This window comes from Lagenorhynchus albirostris, chromosome X (genome assembly GCF_949774975.1).
Source record: "Lagenorhynchus albirostris chromosome X, mLagAlb1.1, whole genome shotgun sequence".
NCBI lineage: Eukaryota > Metazoa > Chordata > Mammalia > Artiodactyla > Delphinidae > Lagenorhynchus > Lagenorhynchus albirostris.
The window spans coordinates 120488410-120512737 of record NC_083116.1 but is presented as its reverse complement, the minus strand read 5'-3'; the positions used below and the strand labels follow the sequence as shown (position 1 = coordinate 120512737).

General features: G+C 40.4%; 1 protein-coding gene across 1 annotated transcript in view; it reads right to left on the bottom strand.

The window, feature by feature from the left end:
- Positions 1-3006: 3006 nt before the first annotated feature.
- Positions 3007-24328, bottom strand: part of FANCB (FA complementation group B) — a 56121-nt gene continuing 34799 nt past the window's right edge. Inside the window, exon 11 of the mRNA XM_060137383.1 lies at positions 3007-3102. Within this exon, the coding sequence (XP_059993366.1) occupies positions 3007-3102 (96 nt within the window). The remainder of the gene's footprint in view (positions 3103-24328) is intronic.

Sequence of the window (24328 nt, the reverse complement as noted above, 5' to 3'; positions counted from 1 at the left end):
AAACAAGTCAGATGTTTCCCATTGACCTCCTAGTGAACCCCTTAACATGATTTTACATGATCGTTGTGATCTACATACTTCTTCAGCTTTACGTGTCATCTTCCTCTGCCTCTGCCACTGCTTACCAGTCCCTTCCCTTCTTTCCTAGTCCTATCCTCCTGATTTATTTTCCCTTTCTGGCAAATACTAATCAATCAACCAATCTCTCTCCCTCTCTCCCCGTCCCTGTTCCCCTACCTTTCACTTCCTAGCCTTTCCCCTTCTTGTTCCCCAGTCTGAAATAATCCTCCTTCCATTCTTCACTGGTATGCTTCCTACTTCTCCCTTACGTCACAATTTAAAGCCACTTCATGGAAAAAGTCTTTGCTGATCCCCCAAAACTAGGTAAGAGTCATGTTTTATATGCTCTCATAACTATTGAACTAATTTTATTGTATTGTAATACCCATCATGTTGGTATTATAATTGCCCATCTCATTTGATCTGTCTTTTCTTTGTTTCCTAAATAGAAGGGAAGCTCATTGAGGTCAGGAACTTTTAAGAGTTTAGTCGATAGGAGGTACAGAATAAAAATGTAACCACAGGAGGTCACATACATGAAATAAAACCTAATAAAATTTAATATCAAAAGTAACTAAACTATTAAATTCAAGGCACTGGTAATAAATAGCCTTTGTTATGGTACAAATCCAGTTAGACCTAGATTTTACCTTCTTGAAGTTTAAATCTAAAAAACATAACTGAGAAAGATAGATGGCAATAATCTCAGCTGTCTAAAACTTGATATAAAAATCGTATTTTATTATTTTATTATTAAAATGCATTTTATTATAGTTATGCAAGATGTTAGCATAAGGAGAGTATACAAGAACTCTATATAGGAACTCAAATTTAAAAGTTTTTAAAAATGATTTTTTGTATGCATTCTTCCCTTAGCTATGTAATCCCCTTCAAAAAAATGAATTCCACAGATATGTCAAGACAAAAGAGATGAGAACCGGAACATTTGTCAAAGTTAATACTGATCTAGAAATTCAGATATATATTTGGAGTGCCTAAAATATTCTATTCATTGCTTTACTAAAAGTATAATGATTTTGGTCTGTTACAAATTTCTTTTATCTCTATAAAGATAAAAGCATATATAGAAAATTGATATTTTTACTGTAAACAGCTTTGATTCTCAAAATTCCATAATGCCTACAATGGCTAAAATATTATTTTTAGGTAAGAAACTGCCACATCAATTTTGTTGACATACACTACCGTTGTACCACAGTTCAGTAATAGGTTACAAGTCTCAATTACAGAAAACCCTTGACAGAGAAAAAAAATACCACATGAAAAGTGAAGCCCCAGGCTTCCCTTGTGACGCAGTGGTTGAGAGTCCACCTGCCGATGCAGGGGACACGGGTTCGTGCCCCGGTCCGGGAAGATCCCACATGCCGCAGAGCGGTTGGGCCCGTGAGCCATGGCCGCTGAGCCTGCGTGTCCGGAGCCTGTGCTCCGCAACAGGAGAGGCCACAACAGTGAGAGGCCCGCGTACCGCAAAAAAAAAAAAAAACAGTGAAGCCCCATGCTGAGGGTATAAGCTTGATGAAAGCCAGTAAAGCAGGAAAAAAGGCATCTATCTAATTTCATGTTTTCATTATATTTTAAAATAAGTATTCAGAAAATGTTGCCCTCTAACAAATTAACCCTCTGTCATACGGATGACAAATGGTTATGACATAGGACATAGAACATAAAATAGAATAAAACATTTAATGTGATTTATGATATATATAACCTAATTATTTAAACAGATTATTATTCCAGAAGGTTCTCTTTTAGTCTGCTACAAATTCATATAGTCACGTAAGCAGGCCCTGTTAAGCTAATGTAAAGTGATATTAAATGGTGCTTTTCTTATTGTCTGAGAGGTCCCATGAAGCCCTCAGAGCTGAGGCCAATGGGTGTCACGTGTCTAGTCATTCTAAAGACAGGTGATGACTTAATCACCCAAGTGACTGGTTCAGTGCCCACCACCTCCGCCAGCTTATTCAGGAGAAACCCAGAGAGACTTATTAGAAAAATTAGAAGAGAGGTGATTTCTCAAAGTGAAAAGAAATGAGAACATCCTGGTATTTTCGTTTTCTTCCTCGTGGGGTCATTCTCTCCTCCTTCAACCTTAGGTCAAGGGGGTCAAGGAGGCAACAAGAAACTCCTTTGGGGAGATGGGAGGATAGGATTAGGAAAGAAGGGAAGGGACTGGTAAGCAGTGGCAGAGGCAGAGGACGATGACACGTAAAGCTGAAGAAGTATGTAGATCACAACGATCATGTAAAATCATGTTAAGGGGTTCACTAGGAGGTCAATGGGAAACATCTGACTTGTTTTGAACAAGGAGGTGACATGATCTGATTCGCGTTTCCAAAGGGTCTTCTGCTTACTGTTTGGAGAATGGACTGGAACAGAGCAATTCAAAGCAGGCAACGTCAGGAAGCCGCCACCATAACCCAGGTGAAAGATGTGGCCTGAACAAGGTGGTGGTGAGGCAAATGAATGGAACTGAGAAACATTTTGGCATTCAAAAGGGCAGAACTTTGTGGCTGCTTGTGTAATAGATTGCCTGTTAAGGCAGATATTGAATGGAGTGCCCATGGTGGGTGGTATCCCTGAAATGATCTTCATTGTTCTATAAAAGCTACAGAACTCCTTTGGTGATGTAAATATAAGAGGGGAAGGCACCCATTATTCAGTGTGGGAAAATATGTGAGAACTCCGTACCTGCTTCCCAAGATTCAAAGGGAGAGGAGTTAAAGGGAAATTATAGGAAGTCATTTCTCACCCTGGTCATGGAATGCAGCAGGGCCAACGCCTCCAGGAGGATCTCTGAATAGCTCACACAAACAAGCCTTGAAATGAAGAGCCTTCAGTCGGGCAGGCTGCTGGGACAGAGGTACCAACAGCCAGACTGTGCTAAGGCCAATCCGGAGGGACTGCTCCTTGCCTTGAATCTCCACGTCAGGAGCCAGCCTGGACAGCTGAGCGCGTGAGGTCCGGATACAGTCTAGTCCTCTTCCTCACCGCCGGTCTGCAGAACTGAGGGCCCAGCCTGAGCTGAGAAGAGAAGGAAATCTTTGTATTAAAGGAGAGATTTACAGTTTACATTTTTTTAAATTTAGTTATTTTATTTATTTATTTTTGGCTGCGTTGGGTCTTCATTGCTGCACGTGGGCTTTAGTTGCAAAGAGAGGGGGCTACTCTTTGTTGTGGTGCATGGGCTTCTCATTGCAGTGGCTTCTCTTGTTGCGGAGCACGGGCTCTAGGCGCGTGGGCTTCGGTAGTTGTGGCTCGCGGGCTCTAGACCACAGGCTCAGTAGTTGTGGCATACGGGCTTAGTTGCTCCGCGGCATGTGAGATCTTCCCGGACCAGGGATCGAACCCGTATCCCCTGCATTGGCAGGCGGATTCTTAACCGCTGCGCCACCAGGGAAGCCCTACAGTTTACATTTTAAATGTAAATGTACTCATCTCATTCGACAAAATAAACAGTATAAAAAGATTATCAGTGAAAAATCTTACTCCCACCTCTGTTTCAATCACCTAATTCTTCATAAGAGGTAATTATTTTTATCAGTTTCCAAATGAGTTTCTTATGGCCACTGTAACAAATTACCACAAACTTGGTGGCTTAACAGAAACGTATTCTCTCAAATTTCTGGAGGCCAGAAGTCTGAATTTAGTGTCACCGAGGAGAAATGAAGGTGTCAGCAGGGCCGCGCTCGCTGGAGACGCTCTAGGGGAGACCCTGTTCCTTGCCTCCTCCAGCTTCTAATGGCTGCTGGCGTCCTTTGACTGCGGCTGCGCCACTCTATTCTCCGTCTCCATGGTCACACTGCCTTCTCTTTGGTGTCTGTAATCACTGTCTGCCTCTCCTGTGATGGCGTTTAAAGCCCACCTGCATAATCCAGGAAAATCTCCTTAACTGAATCGCATCTTCTGCCAAATAAGGTAATAGTCACAGGTTCCAGAGATTAGGAAGTGGCTGTATCTTTAGGGGCCATTATTTAGCCTACCAGTTTCTTATGCATCTCTCCAGATAGAAGCAAATGCAATCACACAGGAAAATATACTCATATTGTTTCATATTCTAACACAAAAGGTGATTTGCCATACACAGCTCTGTACCTTGCTTTACTGATGGAACAATATATACTGAGATCTTTCCATATTACTGCATAGAGGGCATACTCCATTTTGACAGGTGCACAGAATACCACTGAATGGATGTATGCAATTTCTTTACTTCCTTTCAGTTTTCACTGTTTTGCCGTTACAATGTCAAAGTAAATACGTACACACAGATACATATGTTTGCAAATATATTTTAAGATAAATTCCTAGAAGTAGGATTTGTCAAAGAGTATACACATTTGTAATTTCGTTTAGATATCACCAAATTGCCTGGTTAAGGGATATATCTGTTTGCACTCCCACCTTTAAAACATAAGAGCGCCAGTTTCTCCATGTCCTTGATGGCAGAAGGTACTGTCAAAGAACATTTAAATTTGTGCCAATCCAATCAATGAAAACTGTTATCTCAGTAAACTGAATGATTTTTAAGAGTTGCAGAACATTTCATCACATGTATGAAACAAATTCTAAAAACATTTTTCCTACTGCTAGACATCTCATTTTTTCACTGTTTGAAATCAATGATCATCTCTGAGCATATATATCTTTTCCCACATACTGGATTGCTTCCTTATAAATTTCTAGCAGTGCCCATGCTCAAAGAGTTTGAGTATCTATTGTCTGTGATACATATTCTAAAGTGGCTTTGTAGAAAAGTTTTACCTGTTTTATTCTCACCAGTAGCATAGGAAGGGCAGACAGCAGAGTCTTCACTGCAATTATTTATAGGAATTGCTTACAAGTAAGCAATTACAAGTCTCGGGTTTTTGGACCCAATTTCAACATGTGGGGGTGGTTTCCGCACACCTCCAACAAACAATTCTCTGGACACCAGCTGGTGCCTATCTACCCAGAGGCAGCATCAGATGCCACAGGTTAAGGGTTCAGTCCTACAAGGCAGCCCGCCCTCCCACTTCAGATGCCAGTCGCAAGCCCAAGTTATTATTACCTGTACTTCTTGACCAACCAGTTATATATCAGAGCCCAAGTTATTATTACCTGTACTTCTTGACCAACCAGTTATATATCAGAGGTTCCCATGACCCCTCCTTGGGTTCCATCAATTTGCTAGAGCAACTCACAGAACTCAGGAGACCCATTTACTCCCTAGATTACCAAATTATTATAAAAGGATAGAACTCAGGGACAGCCAGATGAAGGAAATGCATAGGGCATTTGAAAGAGCCCGGAGCTTCTTTGCCCTCTTCAGGCACCACCTTCCCCAAATTCCCGCATGTTCACCAACCTGCAAGCTCTCCAAACCCCGTCCTTTGGGGTTTTTATGGAGACTTCATTATATAGGCATGATTGATCAAATCATTGGCCATTGGCGACTGAACTCAATCTCCAGCACCCCCCCACACACCCCGCCCCTCTCCCCCCTCCCTTCCCCTGGGGGCAGGAGGGTGGGACTGAACATTCCAACCCTCTGAATCACAGGGCTGGCTCCACTGACAACCAGCCCCCAACCTTAAGTGCAGTCCAAAGGTCACCTCATTAACATAACAAAACACACCATTGTAACTCTCTTTACAGGAAATTCCAAGGGTTTTAGGAGCTCTGTGCCAGAAATGAGCATGAAGACCCAAAACATTTGACCTTTGAACAATGCAGGGGTTAGGGGCGCTGACCCTCTTCCAAGTCAAAAATCAGAGTGTAACTTATAGTCAGCCCTCCATATCCCTGTTTCTGAATCCTTGGATTCAGCCAAGCTCAGATCACGGAGTACAGTAGTATTTACTATTGAAAAAAATTCATGTATAAGTGGACCCTCAAGGTTCAAACCCGTGTTGTTCAAAGGTCAACTGTATATATATATATATATATATATATATATATATATATATCTTATTATATATCACAACATCACAGGAAGTTTTAACTCAGGGGTAATACTAACAATACTAAAATAACAATACAGACACTTATTGGGAGTTTACCATGTGCCAGATGTTCTAAACATTTTATATTCATCATGTCATTTATGATCCCTCATTTTACAGTTGAAACTGAGGAGTCCAGCTTCTAGCCAAAAACCTATGCATGATTTCTCAGGCCCAACCAGAGGCGATTACAAAGGCTTTACCTGGCAGGCGTCCTGATGCATATCTGCCTTCCTAGCCCAGGCACCTTCATTCAGAGGCCTCCTTCTTATCCTCTGGTGCCTCCCATGAGACCTCTTTATCAGGGGGGAGAAGAGAAGATCCTTGAACACACTTCTCCTCCACTCAGACTCAGTCCTTTTCCACACCGAGTCCTTCCCCTCTCCCTCCCCCCCCGCCCCACCCCCCCCAGCCCCCAGGTCCATGAAACTGCAGCAGCCTCTTGTATGGGGCTCCCTCAGCAGGGAGATGACCCCTCTGTGCTGATCCAACTCATCCTCCACCAATGGGCCATTGCACGTGGGCCCATGCTCTCTCTGCTCTTGCTTATACTATCACAGTAGGTAAGTAAATGCTTGAATGCTATTCAGTACTTTTATTTTGGCTGGCTGTCTTAATCAGCTACTTTGACACCTGGCAGCTCAGCTCTCTCCAGCTCAGCTGAGTTCCAGACAAAAACCAAGGCCCGTGGAGGTTAAGTAACTAGCCTAATGTTCCTAGCTACTAAGTGGTGGATCCCAGATTTGAATCCAGACTGTTTCCTAAAATAAGAATAACATGCATGATTAGCTGAGAGTAATTAAACCTACAATGAGCCATTCCATGCAGAGTTCACAAAATAGTAAACTTTACCATAAGACTTCATACTCATTGCAAATAATTCACAGGATTCTGGTATTAATTTTTGGTCTGAACCCTCCTGAAGCCAAGTGTGTGGTTGAGGGAAATGATTCTCCCAGTTTTACAAACTCTAGAAAATTCCCATTAACTATATTTCTAGGTTTGCTTCCCTCTTATGACTGCAAAATGTTGCTTGCTCTTTTTACCTGAATGATCTCCACAAATCTGAACCATGGTAGTTTTTCACTGTGAAAATGGGCATCACATGATATTTGGTGTTAACTTTATATCTGGGTATATTCTGTAGTTTCTAGACAACATGGAACCTGAAAAATTAGTCTATTCTTACTGTCTGCAGATTAATATCACTATGCTAGCCTGCTCTGGCTTAATGTTGGCATGTTATACCTTTGTCCCCCCTTTTACTATTCACCTTTCTGTATCTATTTAAAGTATATCTCTTGTATGTAAGACAGACAAATCTAAAGTAAGAAATATACAAATAACACTAACAACTTGTAACTTTTACCTGGAATATTCAATCCATGTACATTAAATGTAATTACTGTTATCGTTGGATTTATATCTGCCATCTTACTATTTCTTTTCTATTTGGCCCATCTGGTTTATGTTCCCTTTTCCCTTTTCACTTGCCCTTTTTTTTTTAATTGAAGTATAGTTGATTTACAATCTTGTGCCATTGCCTTCTTTTTAATTAATAAAATTTTTACTACTCTTTCCTTAAGTTGTTGTTTTGGCAATATTTTTTTTATCAAGGTAAATTTACTAAAATAAGATACACAGACTTTAAAGGTATAGTTTGATGATTTTTAACAAATATATATTATACACTTACATAACCAACACTCCAATCAAGACTTAGAACTTTCTATCACCCCAGAAAATTTCCATGCCCCTTTCCAGATAACATCTTCCCTATTCATGGATTAATTCATTATTATTATTATTATATATTTTTTAATTTTTCGCTGCGTTGGGTCTTCGTTGCGGCATGCGGGCTTCTCACTGTGGTGGATTCTCTTGTTGCCGAGCACAGGCTCTAGGCATGCAGGCTTCAGTAGTTGTGGTTCACAGGCTCTAGAGTGCAGGCTCAGTAGTTGTGGCACACGGGCTTAGTTGCTCTGTGGCATGTGGGATCTTCCTGGACCAGGGCTCAAACCCGTGTCCCCTGCACTGGCAGGTGGATTCCTAACCACTGCGCCACCAGGGAAGTCCCTGGATTAATTTTATGTTTTAGAACTTCATATAAATGAAATCATGAAGTATTTGCTTGTTTTTGTTCCATACAACATTGTTTATGAGATTAATCCATGTCATTGTTCTTTTTTATTTCTGAGTAATATTCCATAGTAGGGATATTATACCACAATTTGTTTACCTGTTTTCCTATCGAAGGACATGTGAGTTCTTTCCCTCAGTGGTTATTAAAATAAAGCCACATAGGGCTTCCCTGGTGGCGCAGTGGTTGAGAGTCCGCCTGCCGATGCAGGGGACACGGGTTCGTGCCCCGCTCCGGGAAGGTCCCACATGACGCGGAGCGGCTAGGCCCATGAGCCACAACTACTGAGCCTGCGCGTCTGGAGCCTGTGCTCCACAATGGGAGAGGCCGTGACAGTGAGAGGCCCGCGCACCGCGATGAAGAGTGGCCCCCACTCGCCGCAACTGGAGAAAGCCAGTTGTGGGATCTTCCCAGACCAGTGCTCGAACCCACGTCCCCTGCATTGGCAGGCAGATTCTTAACCACTGCGCCACCAGGGAAGCCCCTGACTGGTAAGTTTTATACTTTCATATGATTTCATGTTACTACTTAGCACTCTTTCTTTTCAACTTGAAGAATTTCCTTTAGCTTTCTTGTAAAGTATGTCTAGTTGTGATGAACTCCTTCAGCTTTTGTTTGCCTAGGAGTGTAATTCTCTCTCCTTCATTCCTGAATTTCAACTTTGCTGGGCAAAGTATTCTCAGCTGGCTTTTTTTTTTCTTTTAGCTATTTGAATATATCATCCCACTCTCTCCTGGCCTGCAAGATTTCTGCTCAGAAATCTACTTATGTTGGGGAGTGGGAGTGGGGATGTGATTTCTCTTGTATGTAATGAGCTTATTTTCTCTTGCTGATCTTCCTTTCTCTAGAAAGATGCTCTGTCTTTGATTTTCAGTTTTATTACAATGTGTCTCAGTGAAATCTTAGTTGGGTTGAACCTGATTGAGGACTTTTGACCTTTATGTACCTGGACATCCATATCTTTCCCCAGATTTGGGAGGCTTTTGGCCATTATTTCTTTAAATAAGCATTCTGTTCCTTTCTCTCTTTTCCTTCTATGATTTCTATAATGTGAATATCATTTGGCTTGATGTTGTCCTGTAGGCTTTCTTCACTCCTTTTCATTCTTTTTTCTCCTCTGACTGGATAATTTCAAATGAAGTGTCTTCTAATTCACTGATTCGCTCTTCTTTTGCCCAAGTCTGCTGTTGAAGCTCTCTATTGCATTTTTTTTTTTTTTTTTTTTTTGCAGTACGCGGGCCTCTCACTGCTGTGGCCTCTCCCGTTGCAGAGCACAGGCTCCAGACGCGCAGCCTCAGCGGCCATGGCTCACGGGCCCAGCCACTCCACGGCACGTGGGATCCTCCCAGACCGCGGCACGAACCCGTGTCCCCTGCATGGGCAGGCGGACTCTCAACCACTGGGCCACCAGGGAAGCCCTCTATTGCATTTTTAAATTTCAGTCATTATATTCCTCAGCTCCAAAATGTGTTTGGTCTTTTTAATGTTTTCTCTGTTGAACTTCTCATTTTGTTCTTGCATCATTTTCTTGATTTTGTTAAACTGCCAATCTGTGTCCTCTTGTAGCTCTCTGAACTTTAGAACAGTTATTTTGGATTCTTTGTCAGGCAGTTTGTGGATCTCCATTTCTTTGGGATAAATTACTGGAAGTTTACTTATTCCTTTGGTGGTGTCATGTTTCCCCACTCATCATGACCTCTGTAACCTTGTGTTGTTATGTGTCTGTGCATCTGAAGAAGGAGTCACCTCTTTCAGATTTTATGGACTGATTTTAGTAAGGAACAAACCTCACCTGTGAGTCAGGGCATGCTGGTGCGTGCTGTGGCCCTTGGTCTAGTGGTGTGAGGTGCCAAGTGTGGGGCATGTGGTGTCTCTGGGTCTGGCGGGTAAATAGTGTCTCATCGGCTCAGGCAACTATTTATCACAATGTTGACAACTCCAGGATCCTTTGTGGTGAGAGCTGCAGGGTGTCTGCTGGCTGCAATGGATGTTGGGGTCCTTAGTGATGCCTCCAGGTCCAGAGGTGAGGGTGTGGGACTGGTAACAGTTCTGGCCAGAGCTGGTGGTGTGCATGTTTGACTATGGGAACTGGCTGTAGGTGCCTTTGTGGGGTCAGAGGCCAGATGCGGGTACACATGCAGTGATAAGGGCCAATGTCAGGGGCTGGGGCCATCAGTGGACACACAAGTATCTGCAGGGTTCCAGGCTATATAATATGCCCTTGTGTGGCTGCAGGGGCTAACTGCAGGTACATGCATGGCAGTAAGGTCCAGTGAAAGGATGCAGGGCCAGCTCCAGGCATACAAGGAGCTGTGGTGCCTGGGCTTTGGCATGCACTCATGCATCTACTGGGGCTAGCTGCAGGTATGCACATGGTGGTAATGCATGGACCTAAGCTGGAATTATGCACCCACACAGTCACAAAGACTGTGGCTAGTTGCCAGTGCAGATCCCGGGTCCTGTGCATCCTGCAGCAAGGTCACCAGGAGAAGGTAGAGGAAAACAGGAAGGGACTGAGGTAGCTGCTCTCTGCAAATGCAAAATCCTGTGGGGCCCTCAGTAACAGACGCTGTAGAGGGTCCACAGTGGCTGTGCTGCTATTGGTTTCCTCAACATCGAAAGCTGTTGGGATCATCTGTGGAGAGGTCTGCTGAGGTCTGTGATGAGGTCCTCAATGATGAAAGCTGCAGGGGTTCTGCAGCATCCTGAAGGCCGTCGTGGTCCTCAGTGGCAAAGGCTACTGGGGTCCTCTGCAGAGCAGGCCACTGGGAACCACGTTCACTCCCACTGCATGGCTGATACTGGTAGCCCCTGCCCTTCTTCCTTGTTCCCAGCCATCTCTAGATGTCGCGGCTATGCCAGTCTCTGGGTAGGATGAAATCAAGCAAGTCTTTTGTGCAGTGCCCCGAAAGCCTGGGTGAGCTGATCACTCATTCCTTTCTCCTTTTCCCAGCAAAGGGAAATATTTTGGACCAGGGAGCTCCCTCTTGGCACTGAGCCGTGTTGACTTGGCACTGGGATGATGCAGGCAAGATGAAACTGTTCTTCCTACTCTTGTTTTATACAGTTATTCTCAGGTTTGTGGGCCACTGTGTTGCTGAAGCTTCTCAAGTGGACTCTTGAGCACACCCAGAGCCATTTTTCTTTGTGGATTTGCTAATTGTGGTTCTTTGTAGGGAGACAGAGGCTTGGGTTTCCTGCTGCAATCTTGGCAATGCCACTCTTCTGTTGTCATGCATTTTAATTGTACATATAATTTAAACTCAAGACATGACAATTACTGTTTTGTACAATATTTATTCATATATATTTACTATTTATCTTTTAATACATACATTCTTCATTCCCTCCTGCAATTTTCATGTTTCCATATAGCACCATTTTGTTCCTGCCTGGAGAAATCCCTTTAATACTTCTTTTAGAGCATGCCTGCTGGCAATGAAATCCTTTAGTCTTTGTCTGAAAATTTATGTATTTTATCTTCATTTTTGAAACATATTTTTGCTATACCTAGAATTCCAGGCTGTTATTTTCTATAAGCAGTTTTTTTTAAAACATCTTTATTAGAGTATAATTGCTTTACAATGGTGTGTCAGTTCTGCTTTATAACAAAGTGAATCAGTTATACATATACATATGTCCCCATATCTCTTCCCTCTTGCGTCTCCCTCCCCCCCACACTCCCTATCCCACTCCTCTACATGGTCACAAAGCATCAAGCTGATCTCCCTGTGCTATATGGCTACTTCCCACTAGCTATCTATTTCACATTTGGTAGTGTATATATACCCATGCCTCTCTCTCGCTTTGTCACAGCTCACCCTTCCCCCTCCCCATATCCTCAAGTCCATTCCCTAGTAGGTCTGCATCTTTATTCCCGTCTTGCCCCTAGGTTCTTCTGACCATTTTTTTTTTTAGATTCCATATATATGTGTTAGCATACAGTATTTGTTTTTCTTTCTGGCTTACTTCACTCTGTATGACAGTCTCTAGGTCCATCCACCTCACTACAAATAACTCAGTTTTGTTCCTTTTTATGGCTGAGTAATAGTCCATTGTATATATGTGCCACGTCTTCTTTATCCATTCATCGGATGATGGACACTTAGGTTGTTTCCATGTCCTGGCTATTGTAAATAGAGCTGCAATGAACATTGTGGTACATGACTCTTTTTGAATTATGGTTTTCTCAGGGTATATGCCCAGTAGTGGGATTGCTGGGTTGTATGGTAGTTCTATTTTTAGTTTTTTAAGGAACCTCCATACTGTTCTCCATAGTGGCTGTATCAATTTACATTCCCACCAACAGTTCTATAAGCAGTTTAAAGGTGAAATTCCCTTGCTTTCTGGGTGTCAGTTGTTTCTGATAGGACATTGACTGTTGGTTTATACTCTTGTTCTTTTGAGGGCAATGTATTCTTCTCTAACGCCTTTTAAGATGTTCTAACTGACTTTATCAGCTGTTTGTCCATGATGCACACAAGTGCAGTTTCCTACTTGCTTCTTGAGTCCCTGGGTTGATGTCTTTCACCAGTTTTGAACAAATTCTCAACTATTATCTCTTCAAATATTGCTTTTGCCCCATTCTCCTTCTTCTTTTCCTCCAGAATTTTGATTACATGAATGTTAAATCATTTGAGTATGTATTACATGTCTCTTATACTTTCTTTCTTCCACCCTTTCTTTCTCTGCTTCAGTTTGAGCATTTTTTATTGACCCATATCCCAGTTCACTAATCCTACATTTTGGTATGTCCCCTCTGCTGCCAAATTCATACATTGCATTGTAACTTTTAGATACTGCCTTTTTAAAAAAAATTTTTTGGCCATGCGGCATGTGGGAACTTAGTTCCCTGACCAAGGATCGAACTTGCACCTGCTGCAGGGGAAACACAGTCTTAACCACTGGACCACCAGGGAAGTCCCTAGATACTGCCTTTTTCAGTTCTAAACTTTCTATTTGATTTTTTTTAATAAAGTGAATAGTGTGGTTTTTTAATTTATCTTATTTTTGGCTGCATTGGGTCTTTGTTGCTGTGCGCGGGCTTTCTCTAGTTGCAGTGAGCAGATGCTACTCTGTTGCAGTGCGTGGGCTTCTCATTGTGGTGGCTTCTCTTGCTGAGGAGCATGGGCTCTAGGTCCATGGGCTCAGTAGTTGTGGCTCACGGGCTCTAGAGCACAGGCTCAGTAGCTGTGGCTCGCGGGCTCTAGAGCGCAGACTCAGTAGTTGTGGCTCATGGGCTTAGTTGCTCCACGGCTTGTGGGATCTTCCCGGACCAGGGCTCAAACCCGTGTCCCCTGCATTGGCAGGCCGATTCTTAAGCACTGCACCACCAGGGAAGCCCTGATTATTGTTTAAACATTCCAAGTGTTTTAGATTTTCCATTCTTTTCACCTATTTTGTCCTTTTCCTCTATTTAGAATATATTATATAACATATTTGAGTTCTTATCAGCGAACTTCAGTATCAGCAACATCTATGGATCTGCATCTATTTTTTTCCCTCTTAATTGCCAGTCTGACCTTTTTACACATCTAGAAATGTTACTGTGTGCCAGGTAGTATGTATAGAAGAACCACAGAAGTTTCACAGAAAAGAGGTTTCCCTTTTATTTCATTAGGCTGTTAAGGGGAGTAGCTAATAAACTCTATCCAGTCAGAAATTGAGCTTGATCAGGAATATACTGTAAGTTTAGTAAGACTCTATCTCCTTCTGGTATGTTCCTGTTCGTAGATTGTGGAAATACAGATCTCCTCACCCCTAGAAGCTAACAGACAGTTCTGACCTTCAGAGGTTTTCAGCCTCCTTTAGCCTCCTACTTCACGCAGCTTTAAAACCTGGCAAACGTCTTTAAGAGAAAACTCACTGTGTTTGAAGAAGAGCTCCTCTCTCGCGGCACTGTGCAACTGAAAGATACCTCAGTCTGTCTTTTAGAAGTTTCTGTGCTAACTCCACCATTTCCTGTACAGCTACAGAACAATGAAAATATCCCAAGGTGAAAACTGTGTGCATTTAGGGTCCCTTAATATTTCAATTTGTCACCACAGTACTATGCAACTGCTAAAAGGCTTCTGACTTCTCTGTCCTCAAGCAGAAGCCCTTTGCCTGGAACAAGCCTGATCTACATCCTGCCCCCAAATAAACAAAGGGCTGGCAATTATCAAATCACTTTGTAACAGTTTTCCCTTTTCTGTAAGTTCAGTTCGTCCAGTCCTTTGTTTCCACAGCTCTCTGAACCCCTTAAAATGTGATTTTCGTAGTGTATCCAATTTTGTCTAGTGGGAGAGTGGGCCTGTGGCAACACATTTCATTTCACCGCTACATGAAAGTCCAGGGTTTTTGGTTTTGTCACTAAGGGTATTTGTTATTTTCAGTTACACTTTGAATTTTATGTACAAAATTTCCTACCAGTCTGAACGTTCTTTACAGCATGCATTTCAAGGTTTAGGCTTGCTGAAACCACATATACATCCAAACAGTTTCCCAATACCACAGAGCTGAAAGCTGTCAAAGTCGGTTTTATTGATGCAGATTCTTTTTGCTTTTGTGAAGTTGCACATGTTGTTAAATCTTTATTTGCATCTCCTTTTCCATTAGTTTTTTATCTTTGCCCTTTTTTTCTACTGACATTTTCCCTTTACCATTTTCAAGACATTTCCTCTGTATTGCAGATACTAGTCCTTATTTTGAGCTATGTCACAAATAATGTTTTCCCCATATTATCTTGTCTTTTGACTTTATTTTTTAATAAAGATGTTTTGATTTTTTCTTTCTATGTGACTGAATTTTATGGCTTCTGGAATTTGTGAAATAGATTGGTTAAGTCTTTCCCACTCTAAGTTAACATGGAAGTTATTACTTATTTTCATCTTTTTTGTTACCTTTTTTTATACTTGAAACTTTGATCCTGGTAATGGGCACATTCTCCCTTGTCTTCCCCAGATGGCTATTTGGATTCCCTAAGACCATCCTTTACTCAATGAAGTGGAATGCTGTCATTATAATGTACAAATTCTCATATGCATTTTGTTCTATTTCTGAACTTTCTATTCTGTTCTATTCTGGTGTGTGTCTATGTGTGCACTAGAAACACACTTTTACTTATTGATATTTTACTACATATCTTAATATCCAGTAGGGTGACTCTCCACTTGCCACCATGCTTTCCTTTTCAGAGTTTTCATGACCTTTCTGGCTTGCAGATTTTTCCACAAGAACTTTAGAATCAAGATAACTTGTTCCAAAGAAAATCTATTGGTATTTTTATTGGGATTGGGTTATATCCATAAACAAACATAGAGAGAACTGACAACTTAATGACACTGAGTTTCTACCTTAAAATAATGTGTTACTATTTATGTTTTCTTTTTGGAGGGGAGGATCCTTTAGTAGTATTTAAATGTTTTCTTCATTCACGTCTTGCACATTTCTTGTTATGGGCATTTTTTTGTTGTTACTGTAATTATGCTGTATCTGCTTTCTTATATAGTCTCATTTCACAGATAATAGATTGAAATGAACTTTTCAATACTTGAAAATGGGACTGCTCTTCAGTACCCAGAAGTAGCAGAGAAGCTATAGGGATGTGTGAGAAACACTGTTTGAGAGTAGGGAAAAAAGATTGCCTTCACTGAGTTCAGTCCATTTAATAAAAAACTGTTTTCCTAAAATGTAATAGATTCATTGAAGGAGTTCAAACTACTCTTTTCCCTAAATTTTATCATTAACCCACAATAAAAACCTGGGAGTATTCCTTGAGTACTCCCACTTGGTCTGCTGACCATCTATCCATAGTTTTTATTCTGATGGTGAACATCAGAATTATACTTGTAGCTTTTAAAAAAGCATACAGCCAGCTTCTACCCTTGACCATTCTGATTCAGGTCTAGGGCAAGTCTAGGCATGTGTGTGTGTGTTTACACACACAACTCCAGTGACTGTGATTCCCCACCTTTTAGGAATCATTAAAAACTCAAAAACTAAGTCCTGTTGACCATACATCCTAAATATCTCTGCAATATACTTCTTCATTTTTACCTTTGCCAATTTAAACCAATACTTCATCATCTCGTGCCTAGACGACTCTAGCAATCTCCTTGTTGCTATTTTTAAATCTACTCTTTGTCCCTTACAATCCAGCCTCCAAACAGCTAACAAGACTATATATATGTAAAATAAAAATCAAGCTGTGCCACATGCCAACATAAATTCCTTCAAAACTTCCCGTCTGCGATCCCTAAACACTGATCCACTGACGAGTGCCAGTCCCTAAGTTTCCACTGGTGTGTTGCACAATGAGACTGAGAAAAAATAAACATGGTGATTTTTTTATGAAACCAAATTTATTCAGTTTAAATTATCTGCATTCTATGATTATATATTTAGCACCAATATATTATGTTTTCTGAAATGATGGTGGCATGGGTGCCATCTCTTAACATGAATTTTACGTGGTAAAACAGAAAGATGTCAAATCTATGCTGGTCTCAATTTTTAAAATTACACCTGCTCACATGATCAAAGTCTGGGAACCACGGATGGAAGAATTAAGTACAAGCTTCCTAATGTGGTCTGTGATATGGAAATCCCCTAGTACCACACAAACACACCAAGGTTGGCTCTTTACTTGAATTTGTTAAAACTACATTTCATTCATTAACGTTTTCTTTTTAAAAAATTTACACTAATATTAGTTAATTACCAGTTATGTGCAAAGTACTATGCCAGATGGGATAAAAAGGTGATCAAGAGCGGGAAGAGAAATGGGAACATATGTATATATATAACTGATTCATTTTGTTGTGAAGCAGAAACTAACACACCACTGTAAAGCAATTATACTCCAATAAAGATGTTTAAAAAAAAAAAAAAGAAAATGGGCCCTGCCCATAAGGAAGTTAAGCGTATTGGGGGTTTTAAATTTTGGAGTCAACAGCCTTGATTTCAAATTGGAGTTAACTATAGTACCTGCCTATAATTAGTTAGCTATTAAATTACAATTATAGTACCTGGAAAGAAGTACGGTGTACTACAAAACTACACACCAGGGGAACTTGGCCTAGTCCTCGAAGGTCAGAGGTTTCCACGAGGAAGTGAATTAAGAACTGAGATCTGAAGGATGAATGGGCATGAAACTAGGTGAATGAAGAGCAGGAATGAAGAGAGAGCAGCACAGATAATGGGAAGAGCATGTGCAGAATATGAGGTGGGAAGCACAGGCTGTGCTTGAAGAACTGATGGGCTATCGGTGACTAGCGCCCATGGGGACAGGAGCAGAATCCTAGCTAGGCTCGTGAGGAAGACTAGGTGACACTGGACCTCACATGTCACATATGGATTCTGGTCTTTATTCTAAAAGTAATGGGAAGTCGCTGAAGGAACACTGAAACAATGGAAAGATGATGACAGAATCTTATATTGGATTGGCCAGAAAGGGTCGTTCGGGTTTTCCTGTAACATCTTATGGAAAAACCCAAACGAACTTTTGGGCCAACCCAATACTTTAACACTAACAACCATCGGCTTAACAGTCCTATGCAAACATCATGCTGTTGTACTTTTCACTGCCTTTATAATAACCTGCCCTCCTTCCTCCAATACACTCTTGATTTTTTAATATTTAAAACTAACGTAATGGATAAGTGTTGTATTAGTTTCCTAGGGCTGCGGAAACAAAATGCCACAAACTCAGTGGTTTAAAACAACAGAAATCTGTTTCACAGTTCTGGATGTTAGAAGTCGGAAATCGAGGTGTAGGCAGCGTCATGCTCCCTCTGAAATCTGTAGGGGAATCCTTCCTTGCGCCCTCTAAGTTTCTGGTGGCTTGCTGGTAACCTGTGGCATTCCTCAGCTTGTAGCTATGTAACTCCAATCTCTGCCTACATTGTCACACTGCATTCTCCCTGTCTCTGTCTTCACATCTTCCTATAAGGACACCAGTCATACTGGAGTAGGGGCCCACCCTACTCCCGTATGACCTCATCTCAACTGATCACATCTGTAACAACTCTATTTCCAAACTAAGTCACATTCTGAGGTACTAAGGATTAGGACCTCAACGTACCTTGGGGTGGATGGGGGGAGGACACAATTCAACCCATAACAAATACCTACGTAAAAACATTTAGGTAGTACTAAACAGGAAGCAGTGAGGTCTCTCTCTCATAACTCAGGCCTAAGCCAATCACTACAGGATATTCAATGACCATAGACCATTTCAGGACTGAATGTGGGTAGTAAGACATGAGGGGGAGATGTTCCTCACTCTTCTGTAAGCTTTCTCCCTCTGGACAGAGTGGTGTGTAGACGTGTACACCTTAATATCCTGCTGAGCTGCCTAATTAAACCATCTCAAGCTTGCACACCTCCCACCAGTTACAATAACCATGACATCTCCTTCACTGGTAAGTTTGTTTTGAGTCGGACGTTCCTTTAATATAAGTCCTAATGGATAAAGGGTGTCATCTGGCAATGTACAATCATTATCTTTCCATTGTTTCAGTATTCGGAATAATTCTTCATGGTTACGAATTAAAGAAAAGACACCTTTCCACAATGATTATGGACATAAGATATGGAAGATAACCTAAAGTGGGAAATGTCAAAGAAGAAAGTAAGATTAAGCTTATGTATTCCTTGGTTTTCCTTTCATCACCAAAGATGTTGGGATAATGCAGGGCAATATACTTTTGGGTAGGATTTACATCAATGGAAGCACAATGCCAGCAGAGATGGATGACCTTGTAGTTAGCCATCCAGAAAACACATCAGACTGTGAGGATTTTATGGAATGACAACAAGATGATATTTGGAAACTTGAATTTTCCCCAACACAAAAGTCTTGACTTTGACAATACCATAAAGTTGCTTATCACCTTGCCTTTCAGAGTGTGACCCATGAACCAGAAGCATCAATATCACTGCATGTTAGACATGCAGTCTCAGGTCCCACTCTAGACCTGCTAAATCAGAATGTAGAGTTGAACAAGATCCTCAGGTGATTTGTATATACATGAAAGCTTGGGAAATAACGGCATTATTACACTGTGAACAGAAAGATGACAAAGAGAAGTCTGTGAAGACATGTCCCCTGAAATGGTCAAGCTGATTTGCTGCTTGTTGTAATGCACTGGCTCTAGCTATACATCAGAATAACCGCAGAAGCTTTTAAACTGATGCTAAGGCCCAAGGCAGAACCTAGACCAACTGGATCAGAATCTTCGGGGTGAGGCTTAGGATCAGCAAAGCCCTTTAAGAAGTCCTCAAGTAATTCTTATCAAAAACCATGGCTGAGAATTATTAGTGTAAAGCAAGGGCTAGGGAGAGGAGGACTGAGAATTCATGTTTAATGAATATAGAGTTTTGGTTTCACAAGATGAAAAAGTTCTAGAGATCTACTGCACAACAATGTGAATATACTTAACACTACTGAACTGTACACTTAAAAATGATTAAGACGTAAATTTAATACTATGTGTTTACCAGAATAGGCAAAATCACTCAGATAATCAATTTTAAATTATTTGCTTTACTATACACAGATATGTTATTTGAATTTTTAGAATAAATTTGGTTTTCTAAAAGGGTTTTGAATGTAATTATAGTATGGGTTCACCAATACAGTAAAACCAATTTTTCGATCAATAAATATTTCAAAATTGCATGATTTAAATGCTTTAGACCCCTGTTTACTGTCCCAAGTGCTCTGGTTTGAACTTCTCTCTTTGTGTATACGTATCTCTCTGGGCCTTTCTTCATGGGCAGCAACAGGTCTGGTGGAGGCTCCCTGAATCATCAGGCAAAATTCCAGTATATTATAATACCACTTTAATCCACAACCACCCCAACATGAATATCCTTAGAGTTTACCAGATCCCCGAAGAGTCCTGTTATGCAAAATTAAGAACTCTTGCTTTCAGATGGTGTCCCTGCTGGGTACAGTGCCCCATAAGGGTATTCCTATGAGACCCCAGGAATACTTTTATGAATTAGTATAGCATATAGCTCTGTGCCACTGTCTCTCCCATTAAGACTGCAAGCTTTCTGAAAGCTGTGGAGAGTCATATTTATCTTTAGATCTCTAGCACCTACTTATATATTTGCGCATGACAACGTATTCAATGGAACATCAATAAACACATGACTGGATGAAAGATCTCCATATCCTCTTCCACTTCACACACTATTGATATTTTGAAAGAGACAAAATGTTTTCTATAGGCACATCATTTGGAAGGATTAGAGCACACACAGGATGAAAAAAGAAAACAGAATTCCATTCCTTTTCTTCTCAAGTAATGTACTCATGTGGAATAAAGATGTAGTTTTCTAAAAGGGCTAACTTTTCCTGGAATTCCAAGCTCTACTGCACTGACTCCCAGCCAATGACAAACACTTCAGAGAATCTCAAGACTTCCTAGAGACGTCTCAAAGAGAAGTTACTTAAGGGTTATTTAAAGAACTAACAATTTCATTTAAGAAACCCCAAAATATAAATGAGCAATGGTAAATGCAATAATTCTGGAGAGTGATAGTTCTAACAAAGACAACTGAAAGGTAATAAGAAAGAGAGACTCAGGTATTTAGATATAGTTGGAGGCAGTAGTCAAGAGATAAAACTCAGCTGGGGCCAGCAATCACCTCTAAGAGCTCACTCATAGGATTTAAGATAACATGGTGCACAGCAAAGGAAACCATAACAAAATGAAAAGACAACCTACTGAATGGAAGAAAATATTTGCAAATGATATGATCAATAAGGGATTAATATCCAAAATATATAAACAGCTCATACAACTCAATATCAAAAAAACAAACAACCTGGTTAAAAAAAATTAGGCAGAAAACCTGTATAGACATTTCTCCAAAGAGGACATGCAGACAGCCAGCAGGCACATGAAAAGATGCTCAACATCGCTGAACATCAGGAAAATGCAAATCAAAACCACAATGAGATTTCACCTCACATGTGTCAGAATGACTACCATCAAAAAGAACACAAATAACAAATGTTGGTGAGGATGTGAAGAAAAGAGAACCCTAGTACACCGTTGTTGAGAATGTAAATTGGTACAGCCATTGTGGAAAACATTATGGAGGTGTCTCAAAAAATTAAAAATAGAACTACCATATGACCCAGCAATTAAATTCCTGGGTATATATCAAAAAAAACCCCAAAAACACTAATTCAAAAAGATACATGCACTATTATTCATAACAGCACTATTTATAATTGCCAAGATACGGAAGCAAACCAAGTGTCCATCGACAGATAAATGGATAAAGAGGATATGGGTGTGTGTGTGTGTGTGTGTGTGTGTGTGTGTGTGTATACATACACAATGGAACATTACTTGGCCATAAAAAAGAATGAAAATTTTTCCATTTGCAATAGCATGGATGGACTTGGAGGGCATTATTCTAAGTGAAGTAAGTCTGAGAAAGACAAATACTGTATGATATCACTTATATGTGGAATCCAAAATAATACAGCAAACTAGTAAAAATAACAAAAAAGAAGCAGACTCACAGATATAGAGAACAAACTAGTGGTTACCAGTGGGGAGAGGAAGGGGGGGAGGGACAATATAAGAGTAGGGAATTAAGAGGTACAAACTATTATGTATAAAACAAGCTACAAGGATATACTGTACAACACAGAGAATGTAACCAATATTGTATAACTATAAATGGAGTATAACCTTTAAAAATTGTGAATCACTACATTGTACACCCATAACCTACATAATACTGTACATTAACTATACTTCAATAAAAATATTTAAAAAAATAACATGGCCCAGATCATATAAATCTTTCGCCTTTTACTAAAAAAAAAAAAAAAAGGCCCACATTTCCCGATGTCTCAATATTAATAAACTTATACTTTTATTGAACTATACATTTTTTGTAAATTTTTAAAACAGTAAGTGCATTTTGTTAATATAAAACTGTCAGAAGACATGGCACTATATTATTACAAACTGACTTTATTACAAACTGACCTTTGCTCTTTCACCACGAAGAGCATAGTGGTGAAAAAGCAAAGGTCCTGGAGCTACACTGGATGTCAATCTTGGCTCTGTTCCTTACTATAGCTATATGACCCTGGGTGTAGTACTAAACCTGTGTGGGTCTCAGTTTCTTGATTTGTAAACAAGAGATAGTTAATAGAGCACATCTTATAGCAGCATTGTCTAATAAAACTTTCTGAGACTAAGGAAATGTTCTATTCTGTACTGTCCAAATAGTAGCCACTAGCCACATGTAGCTATTGAGCATTTGAAATGTGGCTAATGCAAGTAAGAAACTGAATTTTTAATTTAGTTTTAATTCAGTTAAATGTAAACAGCCACACAACACTACTGGCAATGTCCTGGAAAGCATAGTTTCAGAGTTGTAAGGATCATATGGGGTAAGCATTCAAATCAATGTCTGACACACAATAATCAATATATGTTAGCTAGTGCTATTGCCCAGCACATCACATTATAGAAAACTAGTACCCAAGCGCAGATTACAGTTTTCTTCAACTCTTTCCCTAAATTTTATGTAATCATTTTTCCTACTATTTATAGTTCCAGACTAATTCTTTCCCCTTCCAGGTGGCACTGGCTTCAGGAAACACAGACCAGTCTGCACACCAAGCCCCAACTCCCCTTGTTAGGCTCAACGCATGTACTATATGGTCACTTTCTCTGAAGGTTTTGAAGACTGTCAGAACACATTTGGTCCTGGCTCCCTTCGGATGGTACCCGCTGCCCCCACTCCCAATGTTTTGACTACATTTACCAGAATCTTTCAAGTGTTACAGCATATTAATTTCCTGTTTGGATAATGTATCAGAGGATTTTATTGTCACACTTGACATAACCAAATTAGTCATTCTACACCTTAAAACATTTTATCAGGCTTATAGAAACGACACTAAATATTTCCATCATCTTGTTTTTTGTATGAGGCTACAGTGAAGTTTAGAAAGGTTATCTTTTGCTCCCTGGTATATATTAAAATGCAACTACTCATGTTCTAGCACATATTTGTTACCTTGAAAAAGGCTGCAAGCTCTAAATCAATAAGGCTGTTCATCTCTTTTGATACAGCAATACTACTCTATTTCCAAAACAGTCTCATAATATCACATTTGTTTTTCCTAACACAAAGACTCCTAGAACAATCAAAATTGGTAAAGATTCCTTTCTCTTCCCATTGGAGAAGATATAGCTGAGAATATGAGAAAAGATGTCAGAAGAGAATTACAAGTGTGAATTCTCCTGCTGTCTAAGTAACACAATAGATGCGGTTCTTACATTGATAATTTTATATTCTAAAACACGAAATATGGAGAAATAGTTAAATAATCTGACATATACCTCTAACCCAATGAGGAAGGCATCATTAAACAAGTGGCCTGGTGTAATACCAGAGGAAAGCTAAGGAAGACAGAAAAGATAAAGAATTAAAAAAAAATACAGCTTATCTCAGATATAAACTACTATCAGGTATGAACTAATTTGAGTTGTAAACTTACAAAAAAAAAAAAAAGAAAAGAAAAGGACAAAACAGGAAAGAAGCCTAGCAAGCCACTGCCCAGAAATAAACTGTGGGGAGTGGGGGCAGGGAGGGGCAGCTTTTGCCTACACTGCTTTTAGCAGGTGCAAGCACCCTGTTTCTGCAGGAAACTCTTCCTGTCCTGGGACTGCACATGTGTGGACAGTCAGCTTTGTTCTCTGGGATTCTTTACCCCATTTCAAGCAGTGAGAAATGATTTCAGCTGCAAGTAACAGAAACCTTGACTTCTGTTACAAGGAATTTTTTTTTTTTCCTGAAGTAATGGGCAGTCCCGGGAAACGGTGAGCTTACATTCAATTCAGTGGCACAATAAAACAATTTTTCAGTCTACAGTGTCAGATTCATTCTAAAGCCTAATTTCCTGTGATTCTCTCAACTTCTCAAGTTAGGGCCACCTACTTCCAGCAGGACAGGAAAAACCTCTTCCTAATTGGACTGAGGGGAAGAACCAAGCCCTTCCCCTCAGTCTGATTCGGCCCAATTTAGGTTTTGTGCCCAGCCCAGTAACAGCTGCCTGGGAAATGTCCTGCACTAACTGGCTTAGACTAGTCAGGAC